A 26,689-nucleotide genomic window follows, 5' to 3' on the forward strand; every position below is an offset into this window, starting at 1 on the left:
AACACCATCTCAAGACAGCCTTCATTTTTACCATAACAGCTATTTGATGGGTTAATGGTGGACTCAGCTGGTCCCACTAGCATCTTAGACCCCAGTGTAGACCTCTACTGTTCAACTGAGTCATTAGGACTATGTGCAGTGCAGCTACCATATGACAGATGATGACTAAGACTGATTTTGCTGGAGTCCAGTCCTGCTGCAGGAGCATCTGCACCACGGCCATAAGCATTGTGGCCCTTCCAGCAGAAAGAAACGTTCAGTCAACCGTGGTCTATTAATCATCCAGGTACAGGAAATGCAGACCCTCAGCCAACACAGATGTGTTGCTACTACTGCTAAGCAGTTCATGAACACACTTGGCACCATCAAGATGACGAAAGGAAGAACCTTGTACTGGTAATGAACATTTTATTTAAAAAGTTCCTATTAACCACTTCCCCAAATTAACCACAAATCTGAGGAATTTCCTGTGAGATGGATGAACGGGAATACGAGCATATATGTCTGAGGTCCCAAATGCACATCTAATCTCCGGGCTGAATAAATGCTAACACTGTGTGGAGGGAGTTCAATTTGAAATACTCCTGATCTAACAGCTTGTTCAGTCTTTGTAAATCCAGGATCAGTCTTAATCCCCCCTTTTTCCTGCAGATTAGAAAGTATTGGGAATAAAATCCCTGACCACTTTCCTGAGAAGGCACTGGTTCCATTGCCCTCTGCTTCCAGAAACAGTTGTACAAACAGATGGATCAGATTTGAAGACTAAAGAACGCAGAGTTAATGGTAGGCGAGAGAAACTCAGGCAGTAGCTACACTCCATAATTTTCAAGATCCATAGGTCTGGTGATTTTCAACCATTCTGGAAAAACTGGCTCCTTCTCCCTCCCGCTCTCCACTCCAGAGCTCGTGGGGATTTGGGCTTGAGCTAGATCGCAAACTAGGTCCAGGTTTTGCCTGTGGCTATCACAATACATTTGGTTTACACCTTTGCCTTGGGTGCCCTTTTGCAGAAAGCTATTGCTGTTGCAGAAGAGGCATGACACACTAATATTGATACGAATGAAAGGGACCTCTCATGAAAAATGCTAGTCTTTAAGGGAAGCATTGACAGCTTTGGACTAGAGATTGATTGTGTGCTGACAAGGATTGAAGCATAACTTGATACTCTGAGTCGGGTTACAGTCTCTTTGACTTTCTCCTCGAAAAGATTGTCTACAAGCTTGAGATGCACGTCCTCAGTTAGGCCACTGGCTCACAACTGTGCCATCCAACATATTCCAAAAGCCAATGCCAAAGCCCTGGCAGCTCTACTGAAGGCCTTATAAATAGAATGTATCAAGTGCTTCTCACACTCATCTGTGTTCTGCATGACCCTCCTGAGATCCTCTTGTTTCTTTTCCAGCAACTCCAACAAGATCTGCGGATTCTTGATACATTTGTGCAGGTACCATGCCATGTACAGCTGGTGCACTGCAATATGAGCATTTAGCCTATATCCCTGGAACAATTCCTTGCCAAAGGAATCCAGAAAAACTTTGGGTACTTTCTCAGTGGCACATTAGAAATCTTCTGGGCCATCTTGGCCCACTTGAGGGCTGACTCAACCACCAAGTGGCAAGGGGGCTGGAAAACACCAAACCTAGGGGCAGCGTGAACCCTGTGCTTCAAGTTTATCTTAGTTTATTTGATTTAATCACCTTTCCATGACAGGCAACCAAAGTGATGTTCAATAAAGATAAATAAAACAAAATGTGGTGGTATTAATAAAAAATAAACAAACAAAATACAGTAGCAGCAACTGAAGGCAGAAAATGGTATTTTACCACATTATGGACTGGAGATCCTGAAGCACCTTGTATACTGGAATCCCTGTAAAGTCCGCTGTAGACTGTAAGAACCTCAGATGTCCAAAAACCTCTGTCCTCGGGTCTATTACCTAACGTCAATGTCCAGAGACTTTGCCAACCTATCTAGAAACTATAAGTAGCACATGTCCTCTAGAGATAAGAAATGCTAAAGCAAGTTAGGTAAGAGATCTGATGGTATTCTGAAAAGGGCAGAACACCGATCCATTATACCAATGAAGATGGAAATGAGGTAGAGACCTCTGTCATCCTGGAAGGGATATTCACAGGAAGGAGGCTGAACCAGCTGGAGCTCTCTTCTCATCCTCCGACTCATGCAGAGAGCCCATCACTGGAGAGAATTTTCTGAACTGCTAGGGGTGGACTCCTAACGTTGGCAACTTGATGTAGGTTCTGCACTGGTGTAGAACTCAGCAGACCTCCACTCTCTGGGAAGATCTTATCTATCTTAACAAGAAGTAGCTCCAAGCCTTCTCTCCTATCCTCAGGCATCAAGGAGGTAAAGTCTTCACTAACACACGGGCCAATACAGTAAAGTCTGCGGGAGAACGCCCGCTTTGCCGGTGCGCGCGATGCAGTATTTAAATTAGGTCCGGCGGTAGATCCGGGCAAAAGGAGGTGCTAGGGACACTAGCGCGTCCCTAGCGCCTCCTTTTTGACAGGAGCGGCGGCTGTCAACGGGTTTGACAGCAGATGCTCAATTTTGCCGGCGTCGGTTCTCGAGCCCGTTGACAGCCATGGCTTGGAAACCGGACGCCGGCAAAATTGAGCGTCCAGTTTTCGGCCCGACAGTTGCGGGCCGAATTCAAATTTTTTTTTTTTTTTTTTTTACTCTTCTGGACCTCCGACTTAATATCGCTATGATATTAAGTCGGAGGGTGCACAGAAAAGCAGTTTTTACTGCTTTTCTGTGCACTTTCCCGGTGCCGGAAGAAATTAGCGCCGACCTTTGGGTCGGCACTAATTTCTAAAAGTAAAATGTGCGGCTTGGCTGCACATTTTACTTTCTGTATCCCACGCGCATACCTAATAGGGCCATCAACATGCATTTGCATGTTGAGGGCGCTATTAAGTGCCGCGGGTTGGACGCGCGTTTTCCTCCCCTTACTGAATAAGGGGTAAGGGAAAATGCGCATCCAATAGCAGGCCTGTACTGTATCGGCCTGACAGTGAGTTGGTCCACAGGCTGCTGTGCACTTTAGGACCGAGCTGGAGAACCACCTTCAGAAGACTCATATGGGCTCCTCCTCTTTTTGTTGTACAAGTACAGAAGAACTTGGCCCCAGAAAAGGAGAGATCCCCAGCTCCAAAGTGCTCCATGCCATTTGGACACTTTGCCAAGTCCCTGGCCTTTTGCTCTAAATGGCCCTGATCTCACGCCTCTTTCACTGAAGCTCTGAGAGTGCCATAGAGTGAGTGCTCCACAATGAAACAAAAAGGTGGAGGGTCTTCATTGGATGTCATACGAAGAGAGATTGAAGAATCTAAATATGTACACCCTGGAGGAAAGGAGGAACAGGGGTGATATGATTCAGACCTTCAGATACTTGAAAAACTTTAACGATCCAAAGACAACGACAAACCTTTTCCGTCAGAAAAAAATCAGCAGAACCAGAGGTCACGAGCTGAGGCTCCAGGGAGGAAGACTAAGAACCAATGTCAGGAAATATTTCTTCACGGAGAGAGTGGTGGATGCCTGGAATGCACTTCTGGAGGAAGTGGTGAAGTCCAAAACTGTGAAGGACTTCAAAGGGGCGTGGGATAAACACTGTGGATCCATCAGGTCTAGAGGAAGTGTATAAAGAGGAGGCAGCAAAACACTGCACGGAGCGGCAGTAGCCACAAAGGCATTCACGGAGCAGGATGCCAGTGGTTGGTGTTCCACCTTCACGGAGCGGAAGGATGGAGGCCTGCCATCTCCATATTTAAAAAAAACAAAAAAAAACCAGGGGTGGGCAAGAGTATGTATAATTAACGAAGAGTTCATAAGCTATAGGTACTACCAATTATTAGGCTTATTCAATATTTGTTGATAATGTGGCTTTCAATGCCTACTTCACTTTCAATACATATCCAACATGGCTCTCTGCTTCAGCAGCAGGGGAGAAGAAAAACTAATACTTCACGCATATCCATCATTGCTCTCTGCTTCAACGGCAGGGGAGAAGTAAAACTAATAGTACACGCATATCCAGCATAGCTCTCTGCTACAATGGCAGGGGAGAAGAAAAACGACCAATAGGGGCTGAATAGCATAGTCTGGGTAAAACAAATGGGCATGGGTGTAGCTTGCTTATTGCGGCGGTTACTACCCCTAACTAATCAAGCTTGATATTTCGCTTGGATGCAGCTCCATCAGTGCTCTCTGCATTGATGGTGGGTGTGAAAGAAAAATAGAACCAAAGGTTGCTGGGAGCCAGGAGAAACAGATAAGTGTGAGAAAGGAAGGGGTGTGGGGCTTGCTGGGCAGACTGGATGGGCCGATTGGTCTTCTTCTGCCGTCATTTCTATGTTTCTATGTTTCTATGAAAGCTTAGAGTCCAAGAAGAACAGTTGGATCAGTGCCATGGAATTTTTCTGTGACATGAAAGAACTTGTGGGACTATTGCCATTGTCAGACCTGCTGCAGAGCCCTGGCTGTGGCCTGGCCATGCCTTCTTTGGCTTCAATAGGGCCCGCCCAGGAACAGGCCCCACTTTAGCAGCTTCATCAGCATCTCCTCCAGAGTCAAGCATTTCTCCACTTTGCTCAACCCGAGGTGGATCTGTAAACCAGTGCCATGGGACAGGAAGCCTCAGCAGCATAGCGATGGGGAGAGAAGCCCTGATCCTTCTAGGCAAAAGCCTGTGAATCTTCTGCTCCAGGAAGACGAATGGCTGCAGTGTTCTAACTTATGCCAGTGCTTACCGTTCAGCACTCTTCTGAGGTCCCGCATCTTCTAGGTTCATAATTGCTGCACCCTAGAGGACATATAGCTGCAACTATAGTAGTTAGCCATATTGTAACTGAGCTGATGGGTGGGCAGGCAGGCATTTGTAGCAGACCTGATGGAATCCATGATGGACATTCTGGATACAGGTCTTGAAACTGCTGATGGATGGCCTTTTCCAAGGCATTTCTGCAGACTTCAGAAAAGAACAGTTTTGCTTTTTGGACTTGCAGGAAAGAGGGGGAGAAGAATTCAGCTTTGATTTCTTGTGCTGTGAGTCCATCGACATGTCACTCCGAAAAAAGGAGTGGCTCCGCAAACCATCTTCATGCAGTGCTTCTGTAGGGTTTCCATTTTCCAGGTGTGGTACTGTTGCACACTCAGGGACATTCTACCACTACTGTAACAGGCAGAGGCATCTTAATCTGGGCTCCAGGCAGCAAAAGAAGATAGAATGTGTATCTGTAATGGACATTCAGTGCTCACAAATGCAGGTCTTAAAACTAGTGACCACAGTCTTCTTGTCCTTTTTTTTTTAAGGGGTTGCCGAGGCAGCAACAAAAACAACGAAGATGCATTAAGGCAGAATTAAGCCAAGAAATAAGTTCAAAACAAAATCTTAGAGAGAGATTGGGAACATATCCACACAGCAGCTTGGATGAAGAAAGACTGAGTGGCTCACAAGGTAGCATGTGTGCCGGGGAACTCCTGCACATGGTAGATAAAGACTTTTACGGAGAGCTGAGCCCATGTCAACACCATCAGATGATATCAAGCATTCCGTATGGCTAAATCATGCCTGCTTATCAATAGAGAACATATGCTGAAAACCTGCCATACAATAACAGCACTAACATCCAGGACACAAATGCAGCACCCCAACATATACAAAGACAGCACTGCAAATATTCCACCAGGCCTTAGAAGATCAATATGCCTGCTAGTGGGAAAGGAAAACAAGCTGGATTGCTGTCAATCCCTACACACAAACTACTCACTAGCAGAATACCTTTTCTCTGTCACACATTCAGAATATAGACAGACCCTCAGCAAATACAGAATAAGTAACCACAAATTAAAAACAGAAATGTATAGACAAATCCCCATAAAACACCCTCATAATCCCCAAACACACAAACTACTCCCATGCCACACCCCATTACATCCGTTCTACATAAACTCCCCCATACATTTACATTCACAACCCTATACACCCACATTCCCAAATATTTCCACCACCCACACCAACCCTTTCATCCATGAATACGACATCCCTACAACACACAACCGCACCCAATCCCACATATACCCACACTCTCCATTCAAGCCAAAACACATACCACGCCATACCTATATCTTCTACAAATCTATAATGGAAAGCATTCCAGAAGCCATGCCTTTACATGCATTTCATACTCGTTTATATTGAATATTTTGAAGTCACTTTTTTCCCTCTTATTTATCTTATGGTATTTTACTAATAAGGAAGACTAACAAGTTGGAAGACCAGCTATACTCAAAAGTTGTTAACACAATAGTTTAAATGCAAGAGTTTTCATGCTATGCTTTGTGTTAAACAGTCAGGGTCTTATTTGCCTACACATTTCTGGAAAATCTAATTAAAAACAGGAAAATGGGATGGGGTGTAAAAATAAAACAAAAAAACCCCAAAACATCCATCATCTTCCCTGTGAAATCAGTTCAGGGAAATATAAATGCCTTGAAGGCGTACTAAGCCATATCATCCTCCTTACCAACCTTCAGAAGCCACTTCATCTTCCCATTTAGCTACATTATTATTTATTTGACATTCTATATGAAGAAAATACACATCAGAAATCTTCCTAACAATAGCAATCAAAAGCTGTTCTAGAAACAATACACTTATTGCTACAGAATTAAGTAAAAGAAAAAGGTTCCTACCCGTGTCTGAATCATGTTCTTCATTTCTGGATGGGCTAATAGTAAAAGGAAGTTTACGTTTCATGGAAGACTTTTCTTTCATCACTTTCCTTGCATCATTCCTATCCAGTTTTGGAGTTCGGTTAAAGGATGAAATCTTGTCCTTGTTCTGATAAGCCCAAAAAAAAAATTGTTTTAATAAAGTTTGTACTATAAAAATAATTTAACACACTCAAACAGCAAAATTGCTTACCTTGTAATAGGTGTTATCCCAGGACAGCAGGATGTAGTCCTCACATATGGGTGACATCACTGATGGAGCCCTATCACGGGAAATTTTCTGTCAAAGTTTCTAGAAACTTTTGACTGGCACACTGAGCCCACTAAGCATGCCCAGCATGCCATGATCCCTCGAGCCACAGGGGTCTCCCTTCAGTCTCGTGTATAGCAATAAGCGTTAGCAAAAATAAAATAATAAAACGTATCGGACCCAACTCCGCGGGGTGGCGGGTGGGTTTCTTGAGGACTACATCCTGCTGTCCTGGGATAACACCTATTACAAGGTAAGCAATTTTGCTTTATCCCAGAACAAGCAGGATGCTAGTCCTCACATATGGGTGATTAGCAAGCTTTAGGCTGAGTCATTTTGTAGTGGACCAACACTGTAGTTCCGGTGGGAAAAATTGAGGCAGCCTAAAATCACAGCAAGTTGGATGTAGAAGGAGTTGGGATTATGGTGGAAACAAGTTCTTTAAAAAACAGATTGTCCGTAGGCTGAATCTTGTCGTCCTTCTTTGTCCAAACAGTAATGAGCTGCAAAGGTGTGAAGAGAACTCCATGTTGCAGCTTTAATTATGTCAGCCATTGGCACTGAACGATAGTGTGCTACTGAGGTTGACATTGCTCTTACTGAGTGTGCCTTTACTCGCCCTTCGAGAGGAAGGCCTGCTTTTTCATAGCAGAACTCTATACAATCTGCAAGCCAGTTGGAGAGTTTGCTTGCCCACTGCTTTACTCAGTTTGTTTGGATCAAAAGAAACAAAGAGTTGAGTGGATTTTCTATGAACTGCAGTGCGATCTAGGTAATAAGCAAGTGCATGTTTACAGTCCAAGGTGTGCAAAACCTTCTCTCCTTGTTGAGAGTGAGGTCTTGGGAAGAATGTGGGCAAGACTATGGACTGATTCAAGTGGAATTCCATAACTACCTTGGGAAGGAATTTAGGATGAGTACGGAGTACTATTCGGTCATGTAGGAATTTTGTATAGGGTGAGTATGTAACAAGTGCTTGTAACTCACTAACCCTTCTAGCAGATGTAATGGCTACTAGGAAGAGAGACTTCAATGTAAGAAATTTAATATCACAGGAAACCATGGGTTCGAAAGGAGAATGCATGAGTCTTGTTAGTACTACATTAAGGTCCCATTCTGTGTCTGGTGGCCGTAATGGGGGTTTAAGGTGAATTAAACCTCTCATAAATCTACTGACAAGGGGTTGCACTGAAATTGGTGCATTCCCTATTGTATGATGGTAAGCTGAGATAGCACTTACATGTACCCTTACTGAGGAAGGTCTGGAGTCCCGAGACTGAAAGGTGCCAGAGATAGTCTAACAAAGATGTAGTGGGGCAAGAAAAGGAGTCAATACTTTTCTGTGCACACCATGTTGTGAATCTTTTCCACTTCGAACTATAGTTTTTTCGTGTGGAAGGCTTACGAGAAGCTACAAGTACTTGAAAGACATTAGTTGAAAGATTGAGTGGTTGTAAGATTAAGCTTTCAACATCCAGGATGTTAGAGTTAGGGATTGAAGGTTGGGATGGCGCAACCGATCAGGGAACCGATCAGGGGAACCGATCAGGGAAAAAGCCTGTACCCAGGCGAATCGGTTCCCTGATCGAGAGGTTCAGAAGTATGGGGAAACACATTTGTCGAGGCCAATACGGGGCTATGAGTATCATGGACCCATTGTCCTGTTGTAGCTTTACTAGAGTCTTGGTTATTAGCGGTATCGGGGGATAAGCGTATAGAAGACCTGAAATCCAGGGGCGAGCAAAGGCGTCCCTGACCAATTGATTTCTGTGTTTGTGCAGGGAGCACAAGTTGTCCACTTTGTGATTCAGTTGGGATGCAAAGAGGTCTATTGCTGGTTGACCCCCAACATTGAAATATCCTGGTCGCTACTAAGGGATCCAGGGACCACTCATGAGGTTGGAATTGCCGACTGAGACGGTCTGCCACTACGTTGTAAATGCCTGCCAGATAAGTGGCCCGGAGAAACATGGAATGTGTCAGGGCCCAGTCCCAAATCTGTGCGGCTTCTTGACAAAGGAGATACGAGCCCGTACCTCCCTGTTTGTTCAGGTACCACATGGCAACTATGTTGTCTGTTTATATCAGAACAGTCTTGTGTGAAAGGCAGTCCTTGAACGCATGTAGAACATAACATATAGATCGAAGCTCCAGGAAATTGATTTAAAAGGTTGCTTCGAGTTTTGTCCAAGTACCTTGAGTTTGGAGATTGTCTATGTGAGCTCCCCATCTGTAGTTAAAGTTACTTGCGGAACCGGTTGTTGGAAAGGTAGGCCTTTGCGCAAGTTGTTCTTGTTCGTCCACCAGAGGAGAGAAGAACGTAGTTGGTGGGTTATGTGAACTGGAGACGACAGTGGTTGAATGGCTTGTATCCACTGTGATCTTAAAGTCCATTGGGTTATTCTCATGGCCAATCTGGCCATAGGAGTGACATGAACTGTGGAGGCCATGTGGCCAAGCAGAGTTAGAAACTGATGTGCTGTCGCCTGTTTCTTTAAGCGCAGAGAGTTGGCTAATGAAGAGAGTGTCTCCGCCTGTTGGCTGGGAGGATGGCTCTTGATATTATGGTGTTCAATTCTGCTCCGATGAACTGTAGTAGACAAGATGGGAGGAGGTGGGATTTTTGGTAGTTGATTAGAAATCCCAACAAGTGTAGCAGATTGATTGTGCGCCTGAGAGAAGCGAGAGCTCCTTGCTTAGACTGGCTTCTGATGAGCCAGTCGTCCAGGTGAGGAAAAACGTGTACACTTTTCCTTGTGCAAATGAGCCGCTGCTACTGCTAGGCACTTTGTGAAAACTCAGGGTGCTGAGGCAAGTCCGAATGGCAGAACCCAGTATTGGTAGTGCTGATGACCCACCAGGAAACACAGAAACTTGCGATGATTAGGGAATATTGAAATGTGAGCGTAAGAGTCTTGCAGATCCAGAGAACAGAGCCAGTCTCCTGCTTGAAGAAGGGGAAGCATAATGCCTAAAGAGACCATTCTGAACTTCTCTTTTCATAGAAATTTGTTGAGATTTTGGAGGTCTAGGATGGGACGTAGGCCTCCTGTTTTCTTTGGAATGAGAAAATAGCGAGAGTAGAATCCTCTGCCCTGCTGAGGTCGGGGAACTGGTTCCATGGCCCTGGCTCTCAGAAGGGTAGATAATTCTGCTTGCAGAAGAGTGATATGATCCTTGTGTATCCAAAGAGACTGTGGTGGGGAGTCTTTTCATACTGTGAGAAAATTCAGTTGGTAACCTTGTGCTATAATTGATAGTACCCATTGATCTGTTGTGATATTTGACCAATGGGTGTGAAAGAGAGAGACTCGACCTCCCACTGGTATGGTTGGTTTTGGGTTGGTGGAGTGGCTGCTGTCCTTCAAAAGCCTGATGCTGGGCCTGTTTAGGGGGGAGGTTGAGGCCTAGAAGCCCTGGGTTGTCTAGGCTGGGATCTTTGCAGTGGTCTTGATGGTCTACCACGGGGTGCTGGTGGATAGTACCTACTTGGCCTATACTAGGGTTTTCTGGTATCCTTTCGTGCCGTGCAGCGTGAGGCAGATGAAGTATCTTTTGGGATTACAGATATTTGACGTAAAGTTTCAGAGTGTTCTTTAAGTTGGGTTACTGCGACTTGAACTCTTGTTCCAAAAAGGTTATCACCCACACAAGGTAAATCTACCAGCTTTTCTTGAACTTCAGGCCTGAGGTCTGAAACCTTGAGCCAGGCCCAACGATGTGCACGGATACCAGTTGCTGCTAGTTGTGAAGAGGTTTCAAAACTGTCATAGGCAGCATGGACCTCATGCTTGCCTGTTTCCAAACCTTTGTTGATAATGTCATTAGCTGAGTCCTGATACTGTTGAGGCAGAGTCTCAGCTAATTGCTGCATCTATTTCCAGAGATTACGCTGATATTGCGTCATATAAAGTTGATATGACGCTATTTTGGAAGTAAGCATCAAGCCTTGAAAGACTTTCCTGCCCAGAGTGTCCAAGAACTTTTGTTCTTTTCCTGGTGGAGTCAATTAATGAGGCCGTACTCTCTGATTTTTTCTGAGCAGATTCTACCACCACAGATTGATGTGGAAGCTGGGCCCTCTGATAGTTGGGGATGTGTTGCACCAGATAGGTGGTATCCATTTACCGGTGGAACTGAGCATGGGTGTTCCCATAATCTGTGCTGTAGTTCTACCAGGACCTCATGTATCGGAATAGCTAATACTTTCTTAGGAGGGTCTACAAACTGAAGGACCTCTAAGGTCTGTTGTCTGGTATCCTCTTCAGACACTAGTTTAAATGGAATAGTGTCAGCCATTTCTTTTACAATAGTGGTAAAAGACAGGTCCTCTGGGGGTGACTTTTTTCTGTCTTCAGGAGGGGACGGTTCAGACATGAAGTCCTCTGAAGATGTATCGGTGTCTATCTTCCCAAGAGTCCGATGGAGTATGCTTTGGAGGAAAAACATGAGGAGGGCTCGATGGCATCGATGGTTTTTGTGGTGAAAAGAATGGCATCGACGGAGAGGCTGGAATCCTTGGTCGGGAGGGTCCAGAGGGTCCCGGCTGAGGTTCGGACGGTAGAGAAGTACCGGAAGCATCATCGTTACCAACTGGAATAGGAGTGATGGGCTGCACTGGAAGAGCTCCGATGAGGGCATCGAGCGTCGACATCAGTGGCTGGAATATTGACAAATCCGGTATCGGCATCAGAGCCGGCATCAGTGATGGCACCGGTACAGGCATCGGCTCCAGAGGTGTCGATGGACGAAGGTCTCAGAGCTTTTCTCACTGCCTGGCGGATAAAACCGTCCAGTTCCTCCCTTATAGCTGGTGAAGTCAGAGCAGCTATAGGTGGTGGCAGAGAAGGCGTCATCGGCTCTTCCACAGGGCTCTGTGGTGGCTCGATGCCCAGCACCTTTGGAGATGGGGAATGCCTCGGAGTAGTAGACCTCGTTAGTTCTTGTAGACGAGGCCTTTTTGGTGATGGTTCTCTTGGCCATAGCAAGGCCTCTGGTGTCGAAGTACGTCGATGTCAAAGACTATGTTTTGTCGATATTCGGTGGCTTTTTCAAGCCCGGATGTCGATTTTACCGATGCCTCAGACGGAGTCAGGGATAGTCGGTCTCTGGAGCCATCCGTGCGATGTTTATGAATAACTAATTGTTTTGACGCTCCAGCCGGAGACGATAGGGTCAACGTCGAAGGTATAAGTTGTATATGGAAAAGATGTTCCATTTTTTCCTGTCGGGCCTTTCTGCCCTTGGCGGTCTTCTCTGCACATTGCGGGCAGGAAGAAACATCATGCAATTGCCCTAGGCACAAAACACACTCGGCATGCGGGTTGGTGGTCAACATTGTGCGAGTGCAGTTCTGGCATTTTTTGAAGCCCGTGGCCATAATGAAAGCCAGACAGCCGTCAATGGCCTTCTGACCAAGACATTAAGTTACTCGAATCGAGTGGGAAACATTTTTTACTCACCGGCCAATGGTCGGAGGGAGATGAAATTTGAGAAAGAATTTAACTTTTTTTTTATTCATAAGTTTGTGTGAAGAGATTCAGACAGGGCTCCTTCACCGTGATACTAACTGCAGCGTGGAAAACGAAGACTGAAGGGAGACCCCTGTGGCTCGAGGGATCATGGCATGCTGGGCATGCTCAGTGGGCTCAGTGTGCCAGTCAAAAGTTTCTAGAAACTTTGACAGAAAGTTTTTCGTGATAGGGCTCCGTCAGTGATGTCACTCATATGTGAGGACTAGCATCCTGCTTGTCCTCGGATAAACTTATTTTCAAAAAGTTCTTATGCTTTAAATGTATTAGTCATTTTCTGTGACTTTACACCATAATCGTAAATACTCAGAAAAGCAAGTTTGCTTGCCGAAAACTGTTTTCCATAGATAGCAGAATGATTTAGCCATGCTTTTCGGATGAGGTCATCCGATGGGTGGAGGCATCTCTCCAAGCTTTCAGAGTTTTGCTCTATTGAGCATGTATGGCTGTTCCTACGTACTTCTCTGGTTCTCCTTAGTTTATATTAAAGCGATTTCTATGTGTTAGTTATTGAACGCTGTCTAGGGAGGAGGGTAGCTTCGCACGGCTAAATCATCCTGTCTACGGAAAACACCATTTATGGCAAGCAAACTTGCTTTTTTTCTGTCAACAAGTAGGCTAAATTAGCCATGCTTTATGGGAGTCCCAAGTTTAGGGTTGCTGTGAAGTCATATGCTTCTAGTTGACATTTTTTCCTTTTTTTGCAACCCGGACTCCGCCCTTTAACTGTCAAGAGATTTAGGACTGCTGTGCCCACTGAAGCATCGTAGGCTGATAGATGGTGCAGACAATAATGGGGCATGAAGGTGTGAACAGACGACCACGTTGCTGCTTTGCAAATGTCGACTGGAACCTCAAGGAGATGAGCAATTGAAGAAGCTGTTTCTCGCACTTGATATGCTCTTATTAGTCCTGTAAGTAGTGAAGAGTTAACTTTATAGCAAAACTAAATACACTAAGTTTTCCAATTAGATAAAGTTCTTTTTGTTACTGCTGTATCCAAGGCATTTGGATTATACTAGACAAACAGTTGGGGGGGGGGGGGGGGGCTATCTGTGAGATTGGGTTTGGCGTAATACGCTAAGGTCCATTTGCAGACCAATGTATGCAGCATCTTTTCCCTTTCATTTTTGTGTGGTTTGGGGGAAAAAGGTTGGTAGGGAGATAGTATATGCTTTCCAACTAAATCAATCTATCTTTGGTAAAAATTTTGGATGGATAGGGAAGTACAACCTGTTATGAAAACATTTTAAATAAGGTGGAAAAAATGCACTAAGGCTTGAAGTTCACCAATTCTTATAGTTGAGGTCACTGCCACCAGAAGTAGAACTTTCCATGTGAAACTTCAAAGAAGAGGAATTCATTGGTTCAAAAGGGGAAGACAGAAGTCTTTCCAAGAATATATTAACTTCCCAAGGTCCTGTGTTTTTGTTTTTTGGTTTTTTTTTTAAATGGGAGGTTTTATTCGTAGGAGACCTTTTATGAAGTAGGAAACAAATGGATGTATGGAAATGGATGGTCCGTTACCCACACTGTGATATGCTGCAATAATACTAAAGTGCACTCTTATGGAAAAAATGGCTAAACCAGACTGTGATAATATGTGAAGATATGTTAACAAGTTTTCAGGAGTATAGGAGAAAAGGTCAATGGTGTTAGCAGTACACCATGTGGAATATCTATGCCATCTGAATGTGTAGTTTCTGTGGGTAGAATGTTTTCTGGCAGAAACAAGTAGATTTTCAATAGAACGTGGTAAATTACATTTTTCTAGTATACTTTCCGTTTGACATCCACTCTGTCAGATTGAGAGAAGAATGCAGTGGATGCAAGAGAGTTCCATCCTCCTGTGTTAGTAAATCCATGGTGTTCCCTAGGAATAGTGGGGCCTGAGCTGAAAGTTGTAATAGATAGGCATACCAAGGTTGTCTCGGCCATGCTGGTGCGATTAGGATCATCCTCGCCTTGTTGTGTATGCACTTCAGGATTGTTCTTGCAATCAGAAAAATTGGGGGATAAGTATCGTATTTGCCGGCTTATAGGACGCACTTTTTCCCCCTCATAATAGGGGAAAGATATGGAGTGCGTCCTATGTGCCGGTAATCAAAATTAACAGCGTCCTGTGGGGGGGGGGGGGGGGGGGAAGTGACGCGGTGAGGAACAATCCGGTTGCTTATTTTCCTAAGTGGCTTTCTAAACGGCCTATTAAAATTGATCATGCTCATAGAGCCCAAGCACCAGCGCAGGGTAATCGCCCATGCGACGTGATTATTCAGCCACACAATTTTACTGATTATACTAACAGCGTCCGGTGGGGGGGGGGGGGAAGTGACATGGTGGCATTGGGGAGCGAGGGCGCACCGCTCGATTGGCCAGTGCTGGGCAAGCCCCCTTTGCACCGGCCAATCGGGCAACTGCCCGATTGGCCTGATTGCCTGAGAAAGCGGAGAGGAACAATCCCCTTTTGCCCAGCACCGGAGAATGATGCACAAGGTAGGGAATCAAGGCCGGTGCTGGGCAAAAGGGGCTTTCCGAAGTGTGGCAAGCCCCTTTTGCCCAGCACCGGAGAATGATGCACAAGACAGGGAATTTTGATTGTCCACACAATTTTAAGGAAAAAATAATTTTTTTTTTAACTTGGCTGGTGCTGGGCAAAAGGGGCTTGCACCGGCTAAGTTAGAAAATTATTTTTTCCCCCTAAAAATATGTAGACAAAAGGGGGTCCGTCTTATACGCCACTGTGTCCTATATGCTGGCAAATACGGAATATACCAGGCCTCTGGACCAAGAGAGAAGGAATGAGTCATGAGCTTCCCTGAATGGGTTTGAATGAATGAAACAGAATTTGTTCACCTTCTTGTTGTGCTCAGCTGCAAATAGATCTATCCAAGGTAGGCCCCATTTGAGAAACAATGTCTGCCATCTGCTGATTGAAGGACCATTCGTGAGAATGGACAATTCTGCAGAGTCTGTCGGCTTCTGTGTTCACTATCCCCAGAAGGTAGGTTGCTTGAAGTATGATAGAGTGTGTCTCTGCCCATTCTAAGATGTTTAGTGCCTCCTTGCATAACATCCAGGAACCAGACCCTCCTTGCTTCTTTACGTAAAACATGGCTACCTGATTGTCGGGGTGGATCATTATACACTTTCCCTGTAGTATATGGTGAAAAGTATTAAAAGCGTTCTTTATTGCTCTAAGCTGCACTAGATTGATCTGGAAGTTTTTTTCTTTCGGTGACCACAGTCCTTATGTTTCATAACAGAGAAGGAGGCACTCTTGGACTTTACTGATGGAGTTGGCCACCATGCTATTGTTGCGTCCATCGGTCCTCGATGGCTTCACCCCGTTTGCCTCACCTTATTCACGGCTTCTCCTGCTTACCTGGGAAAGATGGCTACCGTAGCATCGACTAGCCGACCTCTCTAGCGTCCCCAGAATGGCTATGGTGCAGCCTCCAGCCATTGCTCCTCCCAGGTACCTACTAGAGTGTGCGCGTGCGCGCAATCCACATCTTTGTACCATCCTTGGCGTGAACCTTGAGGGTGTTCCCTCATGCTGACGTTATGCCATCCGGGTATATTACCTTCACAGATTTGCTAGCTCCTTGAGTTAGCAAGGACTCGAATCCATTCCTGTCTATGCTACTCTGCTGCTTCTGTGCTGCCGCAGGAAGCTCTCTCTCTGCCCTTCGGGGTAACTGCTAACCTGGGTAGCAGTTACCCCTGCAAGCAATCATATTCTCAAAAATTGATTACTGCAATTCTCTTTTACTTGGTCTCCCAGCTATCTCCCTAAAACCTCTCCAAATGCTACAAAATGCCACTGCTAGGATTCTAACAAAAGCAAAAAAAAGGGACCACATTACTCTAATTTTAAAGAATCTCCATTGGCTCCCTATAAAATATAGAATCCTCTACAAAACTCTCTCAACCATCCACAAATCTATCTACAAAACCTCACACCTCGACCTCAGGATCCCATTGCAACTGCATTCATCCTCACGTCCATTGAGATCTGCACAAAAAGGCTCTCTAAACCCCCCCCCCCCCAATCAAAATACCTTCTAACAAAAGAGCCTTCTCCACAGCGGGCCCTAACCAATGGAACTCTCTCCCTTCAGACCTTAGGCTCGAACAATGCCCAATCACCTTCAAAAAAAGACTCAAGACCTGGCTTTTCACCCAAGCCTACGCCTGAGTTGCTCTTTACTAACACTCTCCCACCCTGGACAATTCATTATGTCTCCCACTGCTTAATAATCCTAGAAACAATTACAATTTCCTCTTGCCAACGATTGACCACTGGTCACATGATTGATCCTAATCTCTAGTATGTTAGATTTCTGTTATTTAAAATGATGTATTTCATAATGTGTTATGTAATTTAATTATTTCCCAGTTCCTCATTTCCTTGTTCTCTGTAAGACACACGTGTTAAGTCATTTCAATGTTATATGTAAACCGAAGTGATTAGTAACATTGTTACCAGAACCTCGGTATATAAAAATGTTAAATAAATAAAATAAATAAATGATGAAAGTTGGAAATATTTCCAATGGAACTGGAGACTGATCTAACAGATGGAGGAGATATGCTATGAGGATTATCCTTGCCTTGTCCTAAAGAACCTTCTGGACAATCCTGAAGATTAGAAGCATCAATGAGTATGTATAGTCTAGACTGATGCACCAGTCTAGCACAAACACAATGGAAGCTCATCTGTGGCTGCTAGGATGAAAAGCAAAACACTTCTCAACCTTTCTTTTTTCCTTCTGAGGCAAAAGCTCATCTGAATATCTTACCTAGCAGCCCCAGAAGAGGACTTCAGAGGTCACTGCAAGCTATCCATGATTCAGACTTCACAGCCTCAGCTTGCAGAGGCCCCATACTCTGCAGCAGAAGTGGAATAAAACGCACATGCCTCAAACCCCTTACTATAAATTTACTACAGATTTGATACAGAAGGAATTATTCAAAATAAAGAGTCAATAAGTGTAGTGTTTTGAGGGTCATTGATAGACAAATATAAATAAAATCAATAGACTAAAAGAACTTTAGATTAGCATTACATCCTCTCACTTAGATATTTTAACTCAATAAATCAACAAAATTAAGATTCAGATAGAAGTCCAGCAGTGAGAAGAAGGTTATCCAGTCTTTTGCACTGAGTACCACATGTACGATTATCTCCAATTGCCGAGAGGTTGTACGTATGCATAAAGTGCAAAGAGCTCCTAGCTCTCAGAGAATGAGTCTGATCTCTGGAGGCTAAAGTGGCAGACCTGGAGGAGCTAAGGTAAACTCAGAAGAATACTTGGACAGCCCCTCTCCTGCCTTGGAGGAGAGCATGACATTGGTGAGACAGGAAGCAATCCCGTAGCTAGGACCTGCCCTCAAGGTGATGTAGTATTCTCTCACACCAAGGAGGAAAGGGTTAGGATGGTTATTGTAGGTGGTGATTCGATTATTAGGAATGTAGATAGCTGGATGTCTGATGGATGTAAGAATCATTTGGTAACTTGCCTGCCTGGTGCAAAGGTGGCGAAGTTCATGTCACACAGACAGGATTTTAGATAGTGCTGAGGATGAGTTGGTTAGCTTGGCATATGTGGGTACAAATGTCATAGGAAAGTGCAGGAGAGAGGCTCTGGAAACCAAATTTAGGATTTTAGGTAGAAAGTTGAAATCCAGAACCTCCAGGATAACATTCTCAAAACTGCTCCCCATTCCAAATGAAGGACCCCGAGAGGCAGGCAAACCTCCAGAGTCTTAATGCATGGATGAGACAATAGTGCAGATAAGAGGGTTTTAGCTTTGTTAGGAGCTGGGCATTGTTTAGTGGAAGGGGGGCTCTTTTATAAAAGGTTGGGCTCCTCCTTAAACAAAGTGGAACCAGGCTGCTGGCACAAACCTTTAAAAATGAGATAGTGCATCTTTTAAACTAGATAATGGGGAAAGCCAATGGTCACTCAGAAGCGCATGGTTCAGAATGATGCATCTTTTAAGGTTACTAACAGAACATGGAATTCAGGGAATCCCAGTAGAGAGGTTTCAATAAATGCTAAAGTGGACCAGGTGCCTTTAAGTAAAGAGCAGATAGAGCAGAAAGATTCCAAAATTACCAGTCAACTGATAAGCAACTTGTTAATACAAACAAAAAAACATACTTTGAAATGACTGTATACAAATGCTATAAGTCTAAACAATAAGATGGGAGATTCAGAGTGTATAGCACTGAATGAAGAAGTAGATATAATTGGTATTTCACATACTGGGTGGAAGGGGGATAACCACTGGGACTTTATGATATAGAAATGATAGAATAGATCAAATTAGTCGGGGAGGGGGTGTGGCACTATATATATTAAAGAGAGCATTGAGTCAAACAGGATAAATGTTCTGCAGGAAACAAAATGCAATGTTGAATCTTTATGGATAGTAATTACAAATGAAAACGGGAATAAAACAACAGTGGAAGGTAATATACCCCCACAGTCTGGCTACTAAAGCATTGCTTATTACTGGCTTTAGTAGCATGGGATCTATTCAATGTGTAGATTCTTGGCAGGTACTTGTAACCTGAATTGGCCACTGTTAGAAATAAGATGCTAGGCTTGATGACCCTTAGACTGACCCAGTATAGCAACTTCTTATGTTCTTAATGAACTGACAGACAATGAAATGGTAAAAGAAATTAGGGAAACTAACAAAATCAGCAGCATAGTAATAATGGATGATTTCAATTATCTCATTATTGACTGGGAGAATGTCACATCAGAAAATGCTAGAGAGAATAAGTTGGTAGATGAAATAAATGACTGCTTCATGGAGTAGTTGGTAAAAGAACAAACAAGAAGGGAAACTATTTTAGCCCTAGTCCTTAGTGAAACACAGTATTTAGAGCAAGAGGTAACAATGTTGGAACCACTTGACAACAGTGATCTCAACATGATCAAATTTATTTTATTTATTTTTTATATATTTTTTGACTTATTTATATTCTGCTTTTCAGTACTTCAAAGCAGATTTCAATACCTCAAAGCAGGTACTGTAAGTATTTCCCTATCCCCAGAGGGCTTACAATCTAATTTGTACCTGAGGCAATGGAGGGTAAAGTAACATGCCCATGGTCACAAGGAGCGGTAGTGGGATTTGAACCCTGGTTTGTAGCCTGCTGCTCTAACTACTGCTCTACTCCTCCACTCTGACTTAATAACTGGAGGGAGGACACTAAAGAAATCTACTGTGACAGCATTACATTTTCAAAAGGGTGACTAGATAAAATGAAGAAAATGGTTAGAAAAAAAAAACAATGGAGCAGCTGCAAAGGTTAAGAGTTTATATCAGGCATTAGATATTGTTTAAAAATAGCATCTTGGAAGCCCAGACCACATGTAATCCATACATTAGAAAAAGTAGAAATAAGGCTAAACAACTACCAGTATGGTTAAAAGGTGATATGAGAGGATATAATAGCTAAAAAAAAAAATCTTTCAAGAAATAGAAAAAGATACAAATGAAGAAAACATAAAACAGCATAAACACTAGCAAGTTAGATACAAAGCATTGATACGGAAGGAAAAGAGAATTTGAAAAGGATCTTGCCATGCAAGCAAAAATGCATGATAAAAAAAGTTTTCAGGTACATTTGAAGTAAAAAGTCTGCAAGGGAGTCAGTTGGACCTGGGGTAAAAGGGGAATTTAGGGATGAGAAGGCCAGAGCAGAGAGACTAAATTAATTTTTTGCTTTAGTCTTCACCGAGGAAGATGTGAGATACACATGCCAGAAATCTTATTCAAAGGTGATGATTCAGGGGAACTGAAACAAATCTGTGTCCCTTGAAGATGTAATAGGGCAAATTGACAAACTAAAGAGTAGATGGTATACATATCAGAGTTCTAAAAGAACTGAAATTGAAATTGCGGACCTATTATTAGTAATTTGTAAACTATCATCAAAATCATCTATGGAATCTGAAGACTGGAGGGTTGCCAAAATAACACCAATTTTTAAAAAGGGATCCAGGGGTGATCCAGAAAACTACAGACAGTGAGTCTGACATCTGTGCCAGGCAAAATGGTAGAAGCTTATCATAAAGAAAAAAATTTACTGAACAAATAGATAGGCATAGTTTAAAGGGACAAAGCCAACATGGATTTAGCTAAGGTAAGCCTTGCCTTACTAATCTGCTACTTCTTTTGAGGGGATAAATAAACATGTATCAGGATTTCCAGAAAACATCTCACAAAGACCCTCATTAGAGACCTCTAGGAAATTAAAACAATTCTGGGATGAGTCAGTGTCTTATTGTAGACTGGGAACTAGTTAAAAGATAGAAAACAGAATAGGGCTAAATGGTAAATTATCTCAATGGAGAAAGATAAATAGTGGAGTGCCCCAAGGATCTATTCTGGGACCACTGCATTTTTTTTTAATTAAAGAATTTTAGTGATCGTCATACAGTATATAATAACAATAACATGCATATAATTTGACGTTCAGTTTTAAAGCATTTCCTCCCAACTCCTGTCCTCCCCCTTCCTTCCATGAGCTCATAAACAAGAAGGTATGAGGACTACCCAGGTCCAACAGATTGACAAAAGGGGTTCCATAATATAAAGAGACATTAGTGCAAATCCAGCATGGTTAAACATGAGTAGCTTTCTCCCATTGTAAATAAGGATCCCATATATCATAAAATGTAGACGTCCCATCATAGACAGCAGCTGAGATGGCTGCCATTCTGCAATAGAAATGTACTTTTTGTTGTGCCAGTTGAAGTGTTGGAATGTTTGCCGATTTCCAATTTCTTGCAATTGCTGTCCTTGCCACAATAAACACTTGTTGACAAAACAGTTTATGTAATTTCTTCAGCATCTGGTTGGGAACATTTAGCAGTACAAAACCTGCATCCAGTAAGTTACTCAAGCCCAATAACAGTTCCACCCAATGGATTATCACCTCCCAAAATCTATATATCTTTTCACAACCCCACCAAATATGAAAGTGAGTTCCTACATGCCCGCAGTTCCTCCAGCACAAATTGCTGACTGTTGGATATCTGTGGTGTAAGGTATACGGAGTAAGATACCACCTTGTAAGTATCTTATAGCAGTTTTCTTGCAAGGCTGTGGATATCTAACATTTGCATGCTGCTTCATAGATTTGATCCCACACCTCCGGGGTGAAGGGGTGTCCCAGATCAGTTGCCCATGCTGTGATATGAGGGTAAGGTTGTTTCTCAGAACTAAGGAGGATTGCATATAATTTGGAAACCATGCCCCATTTCTTATCTATATCCTCACAATAATGCTCAAATAAGGTTTTCCCTTGACTAATAGATGGGGCCATAATCAGAGATCTTAAAAAGTGTGATACTTGGTAACCAGCCAGGTAATCACTATCAGGTAATTGGTAAGTAGTTTGTATTTCATCCCACTTCATGAGAGCCTCCCTTCAAGAGATGTTCCACCCTAATAACTCCCCGCGCTCGTCATGCCCTGAAGGAGGTATTAGTACTCCCTGGCAAAAAAAGCTTATTAAAGAAAAGATGTGTAGAGTGGTTGTAATCTCTATTACCCTCCATGCGAAGGAGATGGGCAGGTCTCCACTAACAATCCAAGTTTCTCTAGGTTGCCATGGCATAGCTCTCAGGGGCATACCTCCCACTATTTGTTCTTCGAAAGTCACCCATTGTTTAGCAGTGGTGTTTCTATGCACGTCGGGAATTGCTGTAAGCTGAGCCGCTGCACAGTACCACTCTAAACTGGGTACTCCTAATCCACCTCGAACCCGGGGTTGGTACAATAATCGTCGCGAGATCCTTGGTGGTCACTTCCGCCAGATAAAATCAAATATTTTTTTTTGCCAAGCTCGCAGTATGGCAGAGCTAATAAATACTGGCAGTGTGATAAATAGATACAGTAGTCTGGGTAATACATTCATTTTCATTACAGCAATGAGTCCCATCCAGGAGAGCTGCTCTCTCTCCCATTTGTTTAAATCCTTTTCTATTGTACAAATCAGAGGGGTATAATTGAGCTGAAATAGGTCTTTCACATTGGGCCCAATATGTACTCCCAAATATTTAATAGATGTTGATACCCATTTGAAGGGATATTGGTGTCTGAGTTCTGTTATCATTTGATGGTCTCCGGAAACATTTAAAATTTCAGATTTATCTAGGTTTATTTTAAAACCAGAGACTGCGCTGAAAGCTTGTAATTCGGCAGCAAAACCTGAAGGGATTGTACAGGATTGGTTAAAGTCAGCAGAATATAAACTGCAAAAAGAGAGATTTTCAAATTTAAATTTCCCTTCTGTATCCCCTCAATTCCTGCTGATTCTCTCATTTTCGCAGGAAGCAGTTCAAGAAAGAGTGCAAACAACAATGGAGATAGCAGACATCCCTGGCGTGTCCCTCTTTGTACTGGAAATGGATCACCATATCCTCCATTTACCTTGATTCTAGCTAATGGGTCTCTATATAATTGTTTCACCCAGGTCGTGAAAAAAAGAGCCAAAGCGCATTTTATCCAAGGCTGTGAATAAGAAGTCCCAATGGACCATGTCAAACGCTTTTTCAGCGTCTACGGACAATAATATGAGGGGTATGTGCTCCTTTTTGGCCCACCATAATATGTCTGTGACCTTGCAAACATTATCCGCCGCCATCCTTTGAGGGATAAATCCCACCTGATCTCTATGAACTAATTGAGTAAGGATCATGTTTAGGTGTCCCGCTAACACTTTAGCTAAAATGTTTAGATTTATATTAATTAGAGATATTGGATGGTAGGACCCACACTGCATTGGGTCTCTCCCTGGCTTTATGATAATGGTTATGCCAGCCACATTAGAATAGGCGGGTAAAGAGGCGTCCTCCCGTATGCTGTTGAAAAAGCAAATGTTGCTTACCTGTAACAGGTGTTCTCACAGGACAGCAGGATGTTAGTCCTCACATATGGGTGACATCACAGGATGGAGCCCAATCACGGAACACTTTTGTCAAAGTTTTTAGAACTTTGACTGGCACCTACTGGGCATGCCCAGCATGGCACTAACCCTGCAGCCAGCAGGGGTCCCCCTTCAGTCTTGTTTAAAGCTACAGGAAATGCTGAAAAATAAAATAAAAAAACGTAACGAACCCAAAACCGCGGGGCGGCGAGCAGGTTTCGTGAGGACTAACATCCTGCTGTCCTGTGAGAACATCTGTTACAGGTAAGCAACATTTGCTTTCTCACAGGACAAGCAGGATGGTAGTCCTCACATATGGATGAGTACTGAGCTGAGGATGTCCGAGAAACTCACCAAATGTACCCAGATGTGCAATGGGCACTAGGACTGGGATGAAATTTGGTAGAGGGCAGCCTGAACCCTAACGGGCAGGTGGAAGGGTGTTGGTACGTCAAGTTGCGAAAAGGTTGCGCAAAACAGACTGGCCGAAGATGGAATCTTGTCTTCCGCCCTTGTCTAAGCAATAATGAGCTGTAAAGATATGGAGAGAACTCCAGGTAGCAGCCATGCAAATTTCAGGAAGCGGCACCGAGCATAGGTGTGCTACTGAAGTCACCATGGCCCTCACAGAGTGTGCTTTAACATGATAGCAAGAAAATATGCAGTCCGCTAACCAAGAAAAGAGAGTCTGCCCCAATTTGATGGAATGGAAAGAGACAAACAATTGAGTGCTTTTCCTGTGGGCAGCTGTACGGTCTAGAAGAACGCTAGAGCCCGTTTACAGTCAAGGGTAATCACAGCCTGTTCTCCTGGATTGGCGTGGGGCCTGGGAAAGAAGGTAGGTAGTATAATGGATTGATTAATGTGAAACTCCAATACTACCTTAGGTAAGAACTTAGGGTGAGTGCAGAGTGCTGCCCGGTCCTGCAGAAGTTTAGTGTAAGGTGGATAGGTAACTAGGGCCTGTAGCTCAGTAACTCTGCCAGCAGATGTTATTGCCAAAAGAAAAATCACTTTCCATGTGAGATAGTGAAGATCACTGGATTGGAGAGGCTCGAATGGTGGTTTCATGAGCCGACCCAAAACCAGATAGAGGTCCCAAGAAGGGGCCGGAGGACGCAGTGAGGCTTGAGGTGAAGCAAGCCTGTCAGAAAACATGTTACGAGGGGTTGTACCGAAATAGGTACATCCCCGACACCTTTATGGAAGGTGGCTACCGCACTGACATGCTTTCTGATGGAGGAGGTTTTTAGACCTGATACTGACAAGTGCCAGAAATAGTCTAGAAACTTCGTGGTGGAACAGGTAAAGGGATCAAGGGATTGAGAAGAACACCATGACTTAAACCTGTTCCATTTGTAGAGGTAAGACTTTCTCATGGAAGGCTTCCGTGAAGCAATCAGGACATGGGAAACTGGCTCCGAAAGGTTAAGTGGCTGAAGAATTAACCTTTCAACATCCAGGCCGTCAGGGACAAAGCTTGAAGATTGGGGTGGCGTAGGCACCCGTCGTTCTGAGTGATCAGAAGTGGGTCCTTTCCCAAGGGAATGTGCCTGCGAATGGAGAGATCCTGAAGTATTGGAAACCACACTTGGCGAGGCCAGTGAGGTGCTATCAGAATAATAATTCCCTTGTCCTGACATAACTTCACGAGAGTCTTTGAGAGAAGTGGAAGTGGAGGGAATGCATATAGGAGACCGGTTGCCCATGAGAGGGAGAACGCATCTCTTGGCTGAGAGTGTTGGCTGCGAGTGAGAGAGCAAAAGTTCTCTACTTTGCGGTTTTGAGGTGACGCAAAGAGGTCTATGCGAGGATAACCCCAACGTTGGAATATTAAGTCTGCTACTGTGGGGTTGAGGGACCACTCGTGCGGATGGAAAGCGCGACTTAGCTTGTCCGCCAACACATTGTCCACTCCCAGCAAGTAGGTGGCCTTGGAGGTATATCGAATGGGAGAGGGCCTCAACCCATATCTGTGCAGCTTCCTGACACAGTAGGTAGGGGCCCGTCCCTCCCTGTTTGTTGATGTACCACATGGCCACTTGGTTGTCAGTCTGAATCAGGATGACCTGATTGGAAAGGTGATCTTGAAAAACCCTGAGAGCATATCTGATTGCTTGCAGCTCCAGGAAATTGATTTGGTGTTTGGCTTCCTCTGGAGACCAAGTTCCTTGTGTCTGCAAATCGGCGACATGGGCTCCCCAGCAGCGGTTGGAAGCATGAGAATTATTTGAGTGTCTGGAGCCTGGAAGGGCAGGCCTTGGAGGAGATTGATCTGATTTTTCCACCAGGCTAGAGACTGACGAAGTGAGTCGGTGATGTGGACAAAGGTCGATAAAGGTTGGACAGACTGAGTCCATTGCATGACTCTCATGGCCAAGCGGGCCATTGGGGTAACCTGTACTGAGGACTCCATGTGTCCCAGCAGGATGAGGAAGTGGCGTGCAGTCGTGCGGTGCTGAGACTGTAGCTGGTGTGCGAGAGAGATGAGAGTAAGAGCTCACTGTCGAGGCAGAAATGCCTTTGCCTGCAAGGTGTCCAAGTTTGCCCCTATGAATGATAACGTTTGAGATGGGACTAAGCAGGATTTCGCATAGTTGACGAGAAATCCTAGCGAAATCAGAGTGTGTAAAGTAAGACGTAGGGACGACAGAGCAGCTTGCTGAGTGGGAGCCCTAAGCAACCAATCATCTAGATAGGGGTAGACATGAACACCTTGAGTCCTGAGGAAGGCTACTACTACTACGAGGCACTTGGTGAAGACTTGTGGTGCAGATGCCAGGCCGAATGGTAGCACTCAGTACTGATAGTGCTTGGGGCCTACCAGAAATCTCAGGAACCTGAGATGAGATGGGGTTATCGCAATGTGTGTGTATGCGTCTTGGAGATCGAGAGAGCAGAGTCAGTCTCCTTTTTGCAAAAGAGGAAGGAGGGAACCCAAGGTTACCATCTTGAACTTTTCTCGGTGGAGGTACTTTTTGAGGGCACGTAGGTCCAGAATTGGACGAATGCCGCCTGACTTTTTGGGGATTAGAAAGTACCGGGAATAGAATCCTAGGCCTTGTTGCGAGTAGGGCACTGGCTCTATTGCTCTGGACTGGAGGAGGAGGGAGACCTCCTGCTCCAGGAGTAGTGGGTGGTCAGATGTTCTCCACGTCGGTAGAGGTGGGGAGTCCGGAGGTATGGAGAGAAAGT

General features: G+C 44.1%; 1 protein-coding gene across 4 annotated transcripts in view; it reads right to left on the reverse strand.

Moving 5' to 3' along the window:
* The window catches only part of ANKRD12 (ankyrin repeat domain 12), a 272,151-nt gene that overhangs the window by 200,527 nt on the left and 44,935 nt on the right, over positions 1-26,689 (reverse strand). For 3 of the 4 annotated variants that reach the window (XM_029591003.1, XM_029591004.1, XM_029591002.1), the window contains exon 3: positions 6,718-6,865. In XM_029591003.1, coding sequence (XP_029446863.1) covers positions 6,718-6,865 — 148 coding nt within the window. Of the gene's footprint in view, positions 1-6,717; positions 6,866-26,689 lie in introns of those variants that run through there. The other variant, XM_029591006.1, reaches the window with a different exon arrangement.

This window comes from Rhinatrema bivittatum, chromosome 2 (assembly GCF_901001135.1).
Source record: "Rhinatrema bivittatum chromosome 2, aRhiBiv1.1, whole genome shotgun sequence".
Classification (NCBI taxonomy): Eukaryota; Metazoa; Chordata; class Amphibia; order Gymnophiona; family Rhinatrematidae; genus Rhinatrema; species Rhinatrema bivittatum.